The 13,852-nt window shown below is 41.1% G+C and overlaps 1 protein-coding gene across 1 annotated transcript in view; it reads left to right on the top strand.

Annotated features, from left to right (window-relative positions):
• Positions 1 to 13,852, top strand: part of p2rx1 (purinergic receptor P2X, ligand-gated ion channel, 1) — a 119,075-nt gene that overhangs the window by 19,851 nt on the left and 85,372 nt on the right. Inside the window, exon 2 of the mRNA XM_034177544.1 lies at positions 10,582 to 10,726. Within this exon, the coding sequence (XP_034033435.1) occupies positions 10,582 to 10,726 (145 nt within the window). The remainder of the gene's footprint in view (positions 1 to 10,581; positions 10,727 to 13,852) is intronic.

The raw sequence follows: 13,852 nt of genomic DNA on the forward strand, positions 1-13,852 counted from the left end.
ACCAAATACCGGCATCACTGAAAGCAGCCAAAGATAACGATACATCTTTGGGATGGTTATGAGTAATTTTTTCTCTAATAGTCAAAATTTTGTTAGCAAAGAAAGTCATGAAGTCATTACTAGTTAAAGTTAATGGAAAACTCAGCTCAATAGAGCTCTGACTCTTTGTCAGCCTAGCTACAGTGCTGAAAAGAAACCTGAGGTTATTCTTATTTTCTTCAATTAGTGATGAGTAGAAAGATGTCCTAGCTTTACGGAGGGCTTTTTTATAGAGCAACAAACTCTTTTTCCAGGCTAAGTGAAGATCTTCTAAGTTAGTGAGACGCCATTTCCTCTCCAACTTACGGGTTATCTGCTTTAAGCTACGAGTTTGTGAGTTATACCACGGAGTCAGACACTTCTGATTTAAAGCTCTCTTTTTCAGAGGAGCTACAGCATCCAAAGTTGTCTTCAAAGAGGATGTAAAACTATTGACGAGATACTCTATCTCACTTACAGAGTTTAGGTAGCTACTCTGCTCTGTGTTGGTATATGACATTAGAGAACATAACGAAGGAATCATATCCTTAAACCTAGTTACAGCGCTTTCTGAAAGACTTCTAGTGTAATGAAACTTATTCCCCACTGCAGGGTAGTCCATCAGGGTAAATGTAAATGTTATTAAAAAATGATCAGACAGAAGGGAGTTTTCAGGGAATACTGTTAAATCTTCTATTTCCATACCATAAGTCAGAACAAGATCTAAGATATGATTAAAGTGGTGGGTGGACTCATTTACTTTTTGAGCAAAGCCGATAGAGTCTAATAATAGATTAAATGCAGTGTTGAGGCTGTCATTCTCAGCATCTGTGTGGATGTTAAAATCGCCCACTATAATTATCTTATCTGAGCTAAGCACTAAGTCAGACAAAAGGTCTGAAAATTCACAGAGAAACTCACAGTAACGACCAGGTGGACGATAGATAATAACAAATAAAACTGGTTTTTGGGACTTCCAATTTGGATGGACAAGACTAAGAGACAAGCTTTCAAATGAATTAAAGCTCTGTCTAGGTTTTTGATTAATTAATAAGCTGGAATGGAAGATTGCTGCTAATCCTCCTCCTCGGCCCGTGCTACGAGCATTCTGACAGTTAGTGTGACTCGGGGGTGTTGACTCATTTAAACTAACATATTCATCCTGCTGTAACCAGGTTTCTGTTAGGCAGAATAAATCAATACGTTGATCAATTATTATATCATTTACCAACAGGGACTTAGAAGAGAGAGACCTAATGTTTAATAGACCACATTTAACTGTTTTAGTCTGTGGTGCAGTTGAAGGTGCTATATTATTTTTTCTTTTTGAATTTTTATGCTTACATAGATTTTTGCTGGTTATTGGTGGTCTGGGAGCAGGCACCGTCTCCACGGGGATGGGGCAATGAGGGGACGGCAGGGGGAGAGAAGCCGCAGAGAGGTGTATAAGACCACAGCTCTGCCTCCTGGTCCCAACGCTGGACAGTCACAGTTTGGAGGATCCAAGAAAATTGGCCAGATTTCTAGAAATGAGAACTGCTCCATCTAAAGTGGGATGGATGCCGTCTCTCCTAACAAGACCAGGTTTTCCCCAGAAGCTTTGCCAATTATCAATGAAGCCCACCTCATTTTTTGGACACCACTCAGACAGCCAGCAATTCAGGGAGAACATGCGGCTAAACATGTCACTCCCGGTCCGATTGGGGAGAGGCCCAGAGAAAACTACAGAGTCCGACATTGTTTTTGCAAAGTTACACACCGATTTAATGTTAATTTTAGTGACCTCCGATTGGCGTAACCGAGTGTCATTACTGCCGACGTGAATTACAATCTTACCAAATTTACGCTTAGCCTTAGCCAGCAATTTCAAATGTCCTTCGATGTCGCCTGCTCTGGCCCCCGGAAGACAATTGACAATGGTTGCTGGTGTCGCTAACTTCACATTTCTCAAAACAGAGTCGCCAATAACCAGAGTTTGATCCTCGGCGAGTGTATCGTCGAGTGGGGAAAAACGGTTAGAGATGTGAACGGGTTGACGGTGTACACGGGGCTTCTGTTTAGGGCTACGCTTCCTCCTCACAGTCACCCAGTCAGCCTGCTTTCCCGACTGCCCGGGATCTGCCAGGGGGGAACTAGCGGCGGCTAAGTTACCTTGGTCCGCACCGACTACAGGGGCCTGGCTAGCTGTAGAATTTTCCACGGTGCGGAGCCGAGTCTCCAATTCGCCCAGCCTGGCCTCCAAAGCTACGAATAAGCTACACTTATTACAAGTACCGTTACTGCTAAAGGAGGCCGAGGAATAACTAAACATTTCACACCCAGAGCAGAAAAGTGCGGGAGAGACAGGAGAAGCCGCCATGCTAAATCGGCTAAGAGCTAGTAGCTACGCTAAGCTAGCGGATTCCTAAAAACACGCAAAGTGAATAATGTGTAAATAATTTAGAGGTGATTCAGCAGAAGGAGTGCCCCAATCAAGGCACCAAACAGGCCATGAAGCAGCACAGGCAACGCACGACAACAGTGCTAAAAGAGAAAAAAAAAAAAATAAAATAAAATAAATAAATAAATAAAAAACGAAAGCGTTAGCAAGCTAGTTAGCTTGCCAACGCTGATGAAAGTTAGCAGATAAAAGTGCTCCGTCGCGATGTTTCGACCGTTAGAGGTCTTCCTTAGGCGTTGGAGCACAGTAAAAAAGTAAAAAAAAAAAAAAAAGTAAAAAGGTAAAAAAGTAAAAAAGTCTTGAAAAAGACTGTTAATTCAAGTCCAAAGCAGCAGGTCTCTTCACTGGCTTCCTGTCCCAGTGAGATCAGATTTTAAGGTTCTGCTACTAACCTATAAAATTATTCATGGACTGGCACCCTCCTACCTAGCTGACCTAATTAAACCTTACGTACCGGCCCGGGCTTTACGTTCCCAGGGTGCAGGACTACTTTGTGTCCCTAAGGTGAATAAGAAGTCTGCGGGTCACAGAGCTTTCTCTTATCGTGCCCCTGTTCTGTGGAATGATCTCCCTGCATCAATAAAGCAGTCAGATTCTGTGGAGATTTTCAAGTCCAGACTTAAGACGCACTTATTTTCCCTTTCATATGGCTAGCATACTGGTACAGTTTTGTTTTATGCTTTTTACTCTTTTAATTCATTTTATTAGTAATTGGAGCGTGCCGCGGCCTCAACTTTACCTAAATTCTGGGTCTTTTAGTGAAGTTTAGGGCTAGTGGCCGGCGATCACCTTAGTATTTCTTTGTTTTTCTTGTTGTTTAATGCTGACAAATTATACAGTATTTCTTGTCTTTCTGATGCCTGATTCTGTTTTTTTTTCTCTCTGCTTAAGGTGCAGCTCCATCCAGAGATGGGAGTTGTGTTCGTGTTGGCAATCCTCCTGTCCTGTGCGCGAATAGCAATTCTTGTATATTCGTCCGTGAATTGTTCTGTGAATTGTTTCTGTAATTTATGTCTGTATCATGGCCCAAGTAGGGGGTCACCCCTTTGAGTCTGGTCTGCTTGAGATTTCTTCCTCAGAGGGAGTTTTTCCTTAACCACTGTTGCTCTGGGGGTTGGTAAGGTTAGACCTTACCTGTGTGAAGCGCTTTGAGGCAACTCTGTTGTGATTTGGCGCTATATAAATGAAAATATATTGAAATTGAAAATTTGATGTCAGGGGTCAGAGGAGAATGGACAGACTGGTTGAATGGGCGACTGTGTGATGCCATCATGTCAGTATATGGAAATCTTTGTCACAAAGGATTAGGGTAATTCTGAAGGCCAACCCAGTACTCACAAGGTGTACCTAATAAAGTGGCTGGTGAGTGTATTTTATTTGTTTGCACACCAAAGCAAACAGAATAATGAAAACATCGCATTCAGAGTGAGTTCTGTAAGTTAGCTCAGTTCATTTCATAAAGAATTTCTCAAGGGTGCTGTGGAAAATGTGGTGGTGTTGGATCAGATCAGTCAGCGAACGTTGGAGAGAAACTGAGGCTGTGTCAGAGGAGGTGATAACAGATCAACAGTGTGAGTTTTCAGGATGTGTTTACCCAACTGGCCTTATCTTCAAGTTCAGACAGGATGACAACATGCTTATTCATTTTCTCCATGCATCACTGAAATATTTTTACATACCTGTTGTGTAATTCTGGCTTCGTTCACTCGAGCTGGGCTCTGAGGACGAGGCGGGCTGCGTTGCAGCTGGCTTCACATGGTCTTCCTCTTTTTGGCGGGTTTGATTATTACTCCCGGCCTTGGTGCGTCCGTGTGACCGAGTTTATGTTATTGTGTCTGTGTGACTGCACCTGAGGAGCTGTATGAGCTCAACACACTCAGGCAGATGCTAACACAGATCACGATCAACCGATGCCCAGTTCACTGCTCACAGCTCAGATGTGTGCTGTGAGGAAAAATGTAACAGAAAAAGACACGTCTCGTCATGTTCGCTACCAGGAATGTTTCATGGCAGAACTGCCTCACTCCAGCATCACCTGCTTTTGGAAGGCTTGGGGCCACATTAGGGGAAGACGGTGACGGCTGTGAAGGAAAGGTGATTACAAAGCTGTCCAGAGGTTCTTATTCAGGAAGGAAGCGGCTGACAGGACAGGACAGAAAAGTGTCTTTTGTCTTACAGGCGTTGGCAGTGAGCCACCGTTTAGCCAGAAAGAAGATTTCATTAGAAACCTCCCCAAAATACTGCATGTTCATACCTGTGTGATTTTTCACCACGATTAATCACAAAATAATGATCCAGTTTGTGTGACTCACAAGTTATGCTCTCATTACCGGTGTAGCCGACCGAACGGTCCCCTCTAAAAAATCGGTCCACTCTGCCTTCACTGTGCATGTGTCATTTCTGTGTGTCAGCCGCGGTTCAACAATTATCGCCTCGTTTCTGCTTCAAACTGCACTCCAGTCATCATCTATCTCAGCGACAGATATCTGAAACTTTTGTACAACAATCATTTCCACATAAATTCAGCATTATTTCATAATAAAAGACGGAGGAAGCGACCAGAGCACTGCAGCCAGATCACTGCACCTCCGTCATTTCAATGTATCAGTAGCGACTCATTTCTGCTTAAAATGGTCTCGTTTCTTCTTAAAACTGACTTTAGAATGATTTAAGAGGTTTTACTTTGTCATCTGATGGTCAATAATCTCATTATTCCTTTTGATTGCTTTGGATAAACAGAGTCAGACTCAGACTTGCTGCTGTGGTCCCAAATGCACAGTGAAGGCAGGCAGACCAGTTTTTAGGGGGGACTGTTCAGTCTGCAACACCGGGTGAAGTGAGCTGTTCTGCCAATTATTATTACAGTGAGATCAACAGGGCTCAGATTTTGGCCATTTGCCTAAGTGGCACAAATCTGACAGTTGGGGACATGGGCTGGGGCGATGGCAGGTGATGTTCACCCTACTCAAAAAGATCAGATGTGACTATTCTGTCATGTTTTCAAGAGAAATTCCTGGCAAATAATTGCAGTGAATTTGCAGGCAGAAAAATACAGGAATTTTACTGTAAATTTCATGCAGTACAGTATTTTATATTATAAATATATATTCATACAGTGGTCTACTGTAATTTGTTATTTCCTGTGTGTTTACTGCAGCTCTGTTGCCAGGAATTTCCTGTAATTTCTTCTTGTGAAATTACAGGAAATGTCAGGAATGTCCTGTCATCTCACAGGATCAAATTGCAGTTTAATAATGTAATTCAATATACTGCAATCTGTTTTTGTAAATATTACATTTAAATAATGCAGTTTAGGTTCACCCCATTTTATTATTGTTAACACAAACTAATGGGGTGACCACATTTAACATTTTTCTAAGGGCATCTGTCTAAATATCACCCACCCCCCACCCCCACCACCTGTCACCCCCCCCCCCCCAAAAAAAAAAAACTAATGTAACAGAAGATGCTCAGCTTTAAAGGAAAAAACACACCACTTAGACAGGAACCCCCATGTCTTTCAGCCTGATGTTTTACAAGACATTTATTGTAAAAATGACATCAATTGCTAACAGTGTGTGATTTGACCTATTAGTGGCCCAAATGTTAAGACCAGGGGTGGAGAAAAGGAACAACAAAAATTATTTAGGTCTGTTCACCCTACTCAGAAAAGGTCCAATGTGACTGTTCTAACTTCACAGCAAAGACATCACCAGATATCAGATTTGGGCCATTTGCATTAGTGGCCCTGAAATATTAAGGGACATCTGACTTAGATGCATTCACACTACTTAGACAGGTTAAGATCACACAAGAGACAAAAACGTATAATGCAATGTTAAAATACCCTCGACTGTATGAGCATGTAATCAGTGAAAGAGTGTGCAGAAAGAATGTGACCTTTTGACATCTTAGAATAGGTCAAGGTTAGCCATCTTTGAACTTGTCCAAGATATGTGTCCCAAGAATACTCCCTGTGAATTTGAAGACCCTGGCAGTAATATGACTGGAGTTATGCTGAACACAGACAGACAGATGGACGGATGGATGGTCACAAAGTCATCGCAATACCCAAAGGCCGTATTTTGGCCTTGGGTAAAAACTACATTAATTCAGCAAGTAATCTGAATGTAGTGTTTACATTTTTTTTCTAAAGCTTTTAAAAATATATTTTTTTCTTATCTTCCCTGTAATACAGATGTGATATTTTACGAGAAGTGTCAACACCCCAAAATCAGATTATTTCAAAATTGTGTTGCATGCATATGTGATCATTTTAAAAACATTAATGAAAAAAACATGGTAAAAAATGTGACTGTGGTCACTTCAGCCAAAAAATGTGAACGTGATTTTTATTTTTATTAAACGATTGAGGATAATGTTTATTAAATCTTGCGTAAAGGCCTGGACATTTCCAGAGATGTTTTATGACAAGATGACCTGTGGAGGCATTTCGGACCTTGGTGGAAGTTCTGTACATTCAGCATGCACACGCTCACGAGTGCATTTCTAGTTTATTCTACTTTAAAACACAGATGTCAGGGTTAAATCTGAGCATTTTTTGTGGTGTGGTGGGGCAATTTTATTTTTAATTATGATATAAATCCCACTCAGATGGAAGTTTAGAGCAGCAAATCTATGAGTTGAGTAAAAACAGAAGATATCAATGAGAGAAAAGTAGAAAAGAAAAGAACACGATAATCTGTTAATTCATTCCGGTCTTGTCTCTTTTAAATTTGACAGTAAAGTCAATTTATTGTTTGCATTTGCTGCATATTAATTGTCCTGTTACAATGAAATTAGGCTGATGCTGTTTTTTTGAGCATTAATAGCAGTGCAACAGAAAAAAAAGGTCTCAGAACATCAGAAGTTCTGCCTCTGCACAAGTCGATACAGATTTCTGCATTATTTTATGTTTGTGCTTCTTTATTCTATTAATGCACGGTTTTCCTCCAGTCATCCTAAAACTTGCAAAATGTTGTGGGTCAGTCTTTGTGTGTGCACGTTAAACTTGCTTTAAGTTTGGAAGATGCTTCAGTTTGTCCTTTTGCTGTCAGCATTATTCACAATCTGCAAATGAACACGTGCCATAATATGTGTGCAGCCTCGTGTGCTCACTGCCAGGGTGTAATTGGTATTCACAGTGCATGTGTACGTGGACGAGCGTGCATGTGTGTACGTACACTATCTCTTGCATGCACACCAGCTGTTGCCCTTTTGGTCAGACACACAGATGGGGTTCTTTTGTGTGGAGATCAAATTGCATCAGAGTGAGAAATTCTTCCTGATTTTTACATAATTTATTTGGTAAACATCTTTGGGAAAGTCAGACAAATGCTTTGATTAAAAAATAGTCTGATTGTGGGAAAATAAGGTAAAATAAAATTGACATTTCAATGAAAATTCCCTAAAAAGCAGGTGTTATGTAGGAGATCTTATATGTCAGAGGTTAAGTCTCTCCATATTTAATCCTACTTCTTTTTGTAGTAAAAGAAACAATTTTTACCTCCGCCAAAGAGGTCATGTTTTCGGTCGCGTTTGTTTGTTTGTCTGTCTATCAGCAGTATAAATCAAAAAGGTTTGAACAGATTTTGATGACATTTTGTGGAGTGGTTGGAAATGACAAGAGGAGCAAGTGATTAAATTTTAGTGGTGATCCGGATCATGATCTGGATCCAGGAATTTTTTTAAGGATTCTTCACCATTGCGGGATAGGGGGAATTTTGACAATCTAGTTTCTAACTCCACAAAAACAAGGCAGAAAGGCTTGAAAAAAATTAAGGTGTAACATAGTCAAATGTTCTATCAAACAACAAAATTTGGTGATGATCGGATCCGGATTCCGGATCTGGTGATCCAGAATATGCAGAAATATAGGGAAAATAGAAAATGTGTCAGTGTGAGGTGACAAATGAAGCTAGAGATGCACAACTAACACCAAATTGTAGCTGAATCTGTACTGATTCAATAAGGTGTCATCAGATTTGATGTAGCTTCAAATGTTATGGAGCTAGATCCAGAAGAAAACCACCATTACCAAAAAATCGTTTTTATACAATAACTTTTGAACTAATAAAGACATAAAAGTGATTCCAAGTTCTAGTGGTATGTTTTCATGGTCAGGAATGTCAAATATAAAGGAAAGAAAAGTGTATGTATCATAGTTTTGGTTGTAACACTGAATTGTTGAATAGATCACTGTGCCAAAGAGGGAATCTCTTTAGGGTCAGTGACCCTATGGCCTTGTTTAGAGAAGTGTTTCATAAATGTCAAAAAATTCATATATTAGCAGTTTAGTTGAATAATAAATTGAATTTTGTCTCTTATTTGTTTTTGTCTATAAGCAAATGCAATATCAATATCAGTGCTCAGATGACAGGAGCTTCTGGGAAAGGTGCAAGTTGCAATAAACTGTGATGCCAAGTGCTAAGGATACATGCTATCCAGTCACAGCAGATGAAACGTTTTTTTACTACTGAGCAAACATCATTGTTAGACTTTTTTAGATTCAGTGATTCCACGGCGTGTAGATGTTATGCCGTCAGTGACCCCATGGCCTTGGCGGAGGTTTGCACTCTCTGAGTGCTTCTAGTTACATAATTTATTTGGTAAACCTCTTTGGGAAAGTCAGACAAATGCTTTGATAAAAAATATTGTCTGATTGTGGGAAAATAAGGTAAAATAAAATTGACATTTCAATGAAAATTCCCTAAAAAGCAGGTGTTATGTAGGAGATCTTATATGAGACTTATAAGTCTCTCCATATTTAATCCTACTTCTTTTTGTAGTAAAAGAAACAATTTTTCATGTTTGCATTGGAAAAAAACTCTTCCACTTTCACTTTCAAAACATTTTGCTGTGAGAGATTATAACTAGCCATAGGCAGGTCCACAAGGGGGGCTGGTTTGGCAATTGCCACCCCATGGAAAATCACATGCAACCACATAATTTAGGGCAAATAATTGGCTTCCACTTTACAATGGGACATTTTAACCCCATCTGTCCTGCTTTTAAGGAGAGTTATGATGCATTTAAGAAAAAAATCTGCACAAAACAGGATTGTTGTTGTGTGGGCCGCTGAAGAGGAGGTACTGCTGGCCCACCACCACCAGAGGGCGCCCTGCCTGGAGTGCGGGCTCCAGGCACCAGAGGGCGCTGCCACCTTATGGGAGCAGCCTGGGTGACAGCTGTCACCCATCACTGGACACAGCTGTTCCACTCAGCACGGAGGTATATCAGTAGGACGGCGTCTCCACCTCAGTGCCGAGATATCGCCTTGAGTTTAAGGTAATCCTTCTCTGCAAACGTATACTAAAGACTCTGATAAACCTTGCTAAACCTTTTCAGGACAGCTGATTACAGAAAGCAACTTGCTCGGATAAGTACTCACCTTTCCTGCTTCTGTGTAACAAGAGGTGGAGGCGGCTTCGCCCCTCTCCATCTACTGGGTGCGGTCGCATCCCTACCTGTGTGTTTGTGCTCTTTCCCGCCAGCAGTACCGGATCCGACGAGCGAAGGCAGTGACCACCTGGGAATTCGGGACTTGGCGGTTCCAGTACTTCTGGGTTTCGGTGGCAGAGGAGATCTGGGTGGTTCCGGTTCGACTAGGACGGACGTCTCCTACCTTCGAGCCTGCCCACACGACACCAGCAGATTTCGGCTTTCACCTCCAAATTATTAATTGTTGTATTAGTTGTGCTCTTTTCACAACAGTAAAACTTGTTCTTTACTTTTCTCCATTGTCCGTTCATTGCGCCCCCTGTTGTGGGTCCGTGTACCTACACTTTCACAACAATTGTTTGGCATTTAATATACATAGATGGCACTAGGGAGGCACTTGGTAAATGGTATGAGTGACATTAATGTGTCCCATGATGTAATGCTGATAACATGTCCCTCTGATGCCTTTCATTTCATCTGTTGTTGTGTATGTGTGCATTAACATCATGTCATCAACATCCCAGAGGACATTGGAGATTCACTATAAATGTATCATTTGAATGTTGAGCCCAATTTCCAGTGGCCTATCACAAACTAACTGTGCCCCACAAAAACAAATAACTAAAATAAATAAAAAAAACAGCTCTGGAACTGCCACTGACCTTATGTCCTCTCGTGTACAGGTGGGTGTTCATCTACGAGAAAGGCTACCAGTCCACAGACACAGCGATCAGCTCTGTTTATACCAAAATGAAAGGAGTGGGCTACACCAACGTGAGCGGGGTGGAGAAATTCTGGGATGTGGCCGACTATGTCTTCCCTCCACAGGTTGGTAACTGGCTGCCTGAGGTCACACATGTGAAACGCTCCCCGCCCTCAAAATAAATGTCTTGAAGTCAGCACATGTCAGTGACCTTTAGTAAGTCTTCAGGAAATCTGGGTCAAAGTTAGAATGTTGTGAATTCAGCATCCACAGTCCATGAATCAAACTGTCAGAGTCGATCCACGTCAGTCTGAATCAGACCAGCAACATCAATCAATCAATCAATCAATCAATTTTTTTTATATATCGCCAAATCACAACAAGTAACAACAGTTGCCCCAAGGCGCTTTATATTGTAAGGCAAGGCCATACAATAATTATGTAAAACCCCAACAGTCAAAACGACCCCCTGTGAGCAAGCACTTGGCTACAGTGGGAAGGAAAAACTCCCTTTTAACAGGAAGAAACCTCCAGCAGAACCAGGCTCAGGGAGGGGCAGTCTTCTGCTGGGACTGGTTGGGGCTGAGGGAGAGAACCAGGAAAAAGACATGCTGTGGAGGGGAGCAGAGATCGATCACTAATGATTAAATGCAGAGTGGTGCATACAGAGCAAAAAGAGAAAGAAACAGTGCATCATGGGAACCCCCCAGCAGTCTGCGTCTATAGCAGCATAACTAAGGGATGGTTCAGGGTCACCTGATCCAGCCCTAACTATAAGCTTTAGCAAAAAGGAAAGTTTTAAGCCTAATCAAGAAGATTTAGTCTGGAAATAAAGCTGCTCATCAGTCATACTGTGACCAAGGACAAACTTTTCCACCACTTTTTATGCCTCTTTCAACTGAAGGTTTATTGCTGTACCCTAACATCCATGAGGGGCGACTGAGAAGTTTTGAGTCTGACCTAGTAAAAGTAGGGCGTGATGCTCCATCTTCTGCATTCTGAGGAACCAACATTTTTCAAGAATGTGTGAAGTTTTTGACTTACTGGGTGTAATGCCCTCCTTTGAAGGAGAGGACAGACTCCTGGGAAGAGCTTAAAGAGCCTTGACCTCCATGGACAGTGGTGTATGGAGATGCTGATGTCTTTGGAGGAGAAAGAAAGTCCTGGTCCTTTGAGTCCAAGTGCTTCCTGTCTTACTGTATCGTTGTGAGACCTGGAAGCTAACCCATGAACTAAGATGGCGAACACATGTTGTAACTGCACATTGCAGTTCATTTTTTCACATGTGTTTGATACTAGGTCTCTTCGAAGGACCACTGGAATGACTTTGTGTCAAACAAATGGTGCAACTGGTGACACTGATTTCAATTTCAATTTATTTAATTTATATAGCACCAAATTAACAGCAAAGTTGCCTCAAGGTGCTTCACACAAGTAAGGTCTAACCTTACTAACTGCCAGAGCAAGCACACAGGCGACAGTGGTAAGGAAAAACTCCCTCTGAGGAAGAAACCTCAAGCAGACCAGACTCAAAGGGGTGATCCTCTGCTTGGGCCATGCTACCAACACAATTTACAAAAACAATTCACAAAACGAATACAGCTGTATGCAAAGGTTTGGTCACCCCTGATAATTTTCATGATTTTCCTTTATAAATCATTGGTTATGCCAGGGTTTGGTACCAGTCAAGACAGGAATTGGACCCCAAATGCAAAGTAGCCAAAGCACAAGTAGTAAGTGCAAAAACAAGATATTTAATAAGTCCAAAAAAGGTAATTACACAGTAAATCAGAACGTCAAAATGGCAAAGGAGAAAAACTCTATAAATACTATAAGTGTCCATCCACCCTTTTCAGGTTTCAAATCCCACAAAACTCCGGAGAGGTCGCCGCACTGCGAGATCTCAGTAACATTGAGAACTGCATTGAGACGCTCTGATCATGCTGCACTTTAACCGCTGCACACGGACAACACCATTAACATCGCAACATAAATCTATTTTTATATTGTGCCTAAAACTCTTATGAATATATTCTCTGGGTTTATAGACGTTATTGCGTTTGTTTTATGTAAACGTGAGAATCACAGTCTGTCTCTTCATTATTTTCAATGGGAGCTGCTGTGAGCTACAATCGCTTCCTGATCATGTCGTTCTGGGGGAAAGTGAAGTTTGCTCTTTAATGTCTTGATTATTGTTCTTTACAACACTGTTTGTCATCTTTGTTCCAGACTAATATATATAATATGTCTGAAATTCGGTTTCCGTTTATTAAATTCCACACAGATTAAATGTAGCAGACACGGATTATTCGTTATAATTGTTTTAGCAAGTTTTCAGGGTATCATGCAGCAGTCTCTTATTAACGTGATGAAAAGCACAAAAAAAATTACATTTTTGTAGTATAATATTCATTTACAACTTCAGTTTGTAAAGCTGGTCTTGTTAGGAGAGACGGCATCCATCCCACTTTGGATGGAGCAGCTCTCATTTCTAGAAATCTGGCCAATTTTCTTAAGTCCGCCAAACCGTGACTATCCAGGGTTGGGACCAGGAAGCAGAGTTGTAGTCTTACACACCTCTCTGCAGCTTCTCTCCCCCTGCCATCCCCTCATTACCCCATCCCCGTAGAGACGGTGCCTGCTCCCAGACCACCAACAACCAGTAAAAATCTATTTAAGCATAAAAATTCAAAAAGAAAAAATAATATAGCACCTTCAACTGCACCACAGACTAAAACAGTTAAATGTGGTCTATTAAACATTAGGTCTCTCTCTTCTAAGTCCCTGTTAGTAAATGATATAATAATTGATCAACATATTGATTTATTCTGCCTTACAGAAACCTGGTTACAGCAGGATGAATATGTTAGTTTAAATGAGTCAACACCCCCGAGTCACACTAACTGTCAGAATGCTCATAGCACGGGCCGAGGCGGAGGATTAGCAGCAATCTTCCATTCCAGCTTATTAATTATCAAAAACCCAGACAGAGCTTTAATTCATTTGAAAGCTTGACTCTTAGTCTTGTCCATCCAAATTGGAAGTCCCAAAAACCAGTTTTATTTGTTATTATCTATCGTCCTCCTGGTCGTTACTGTGAGTTTCTCTGTGAATTTTCAGACCTTTTGTCTGACTTAGTGCTTAGCTCAGATAAGATAATTATAGTGGGCGATTTTAACATCCACACAGATGCTGAGAATGACAGCCTCAACACTGCATTTAATCTATTATTAGACTCAATTGGCTTTGCT

Source organism: Thalassophryne amazonica, chromosome 9 (genome assembly GCF_902500255.1).
Source record: "Thalassophryne amazonica chromosome 9, fThaAma1.1, whole genome shotgun sequence".
In the NCBI taxonomy this organism is placed as follows: domain Eukaryota; kingdom Metazoa; phylum Chordata; class Actinopteri; order Batrachoidiformes; family Batrachoididae; genus Thalassophryne; species Thalassophryne amazonica.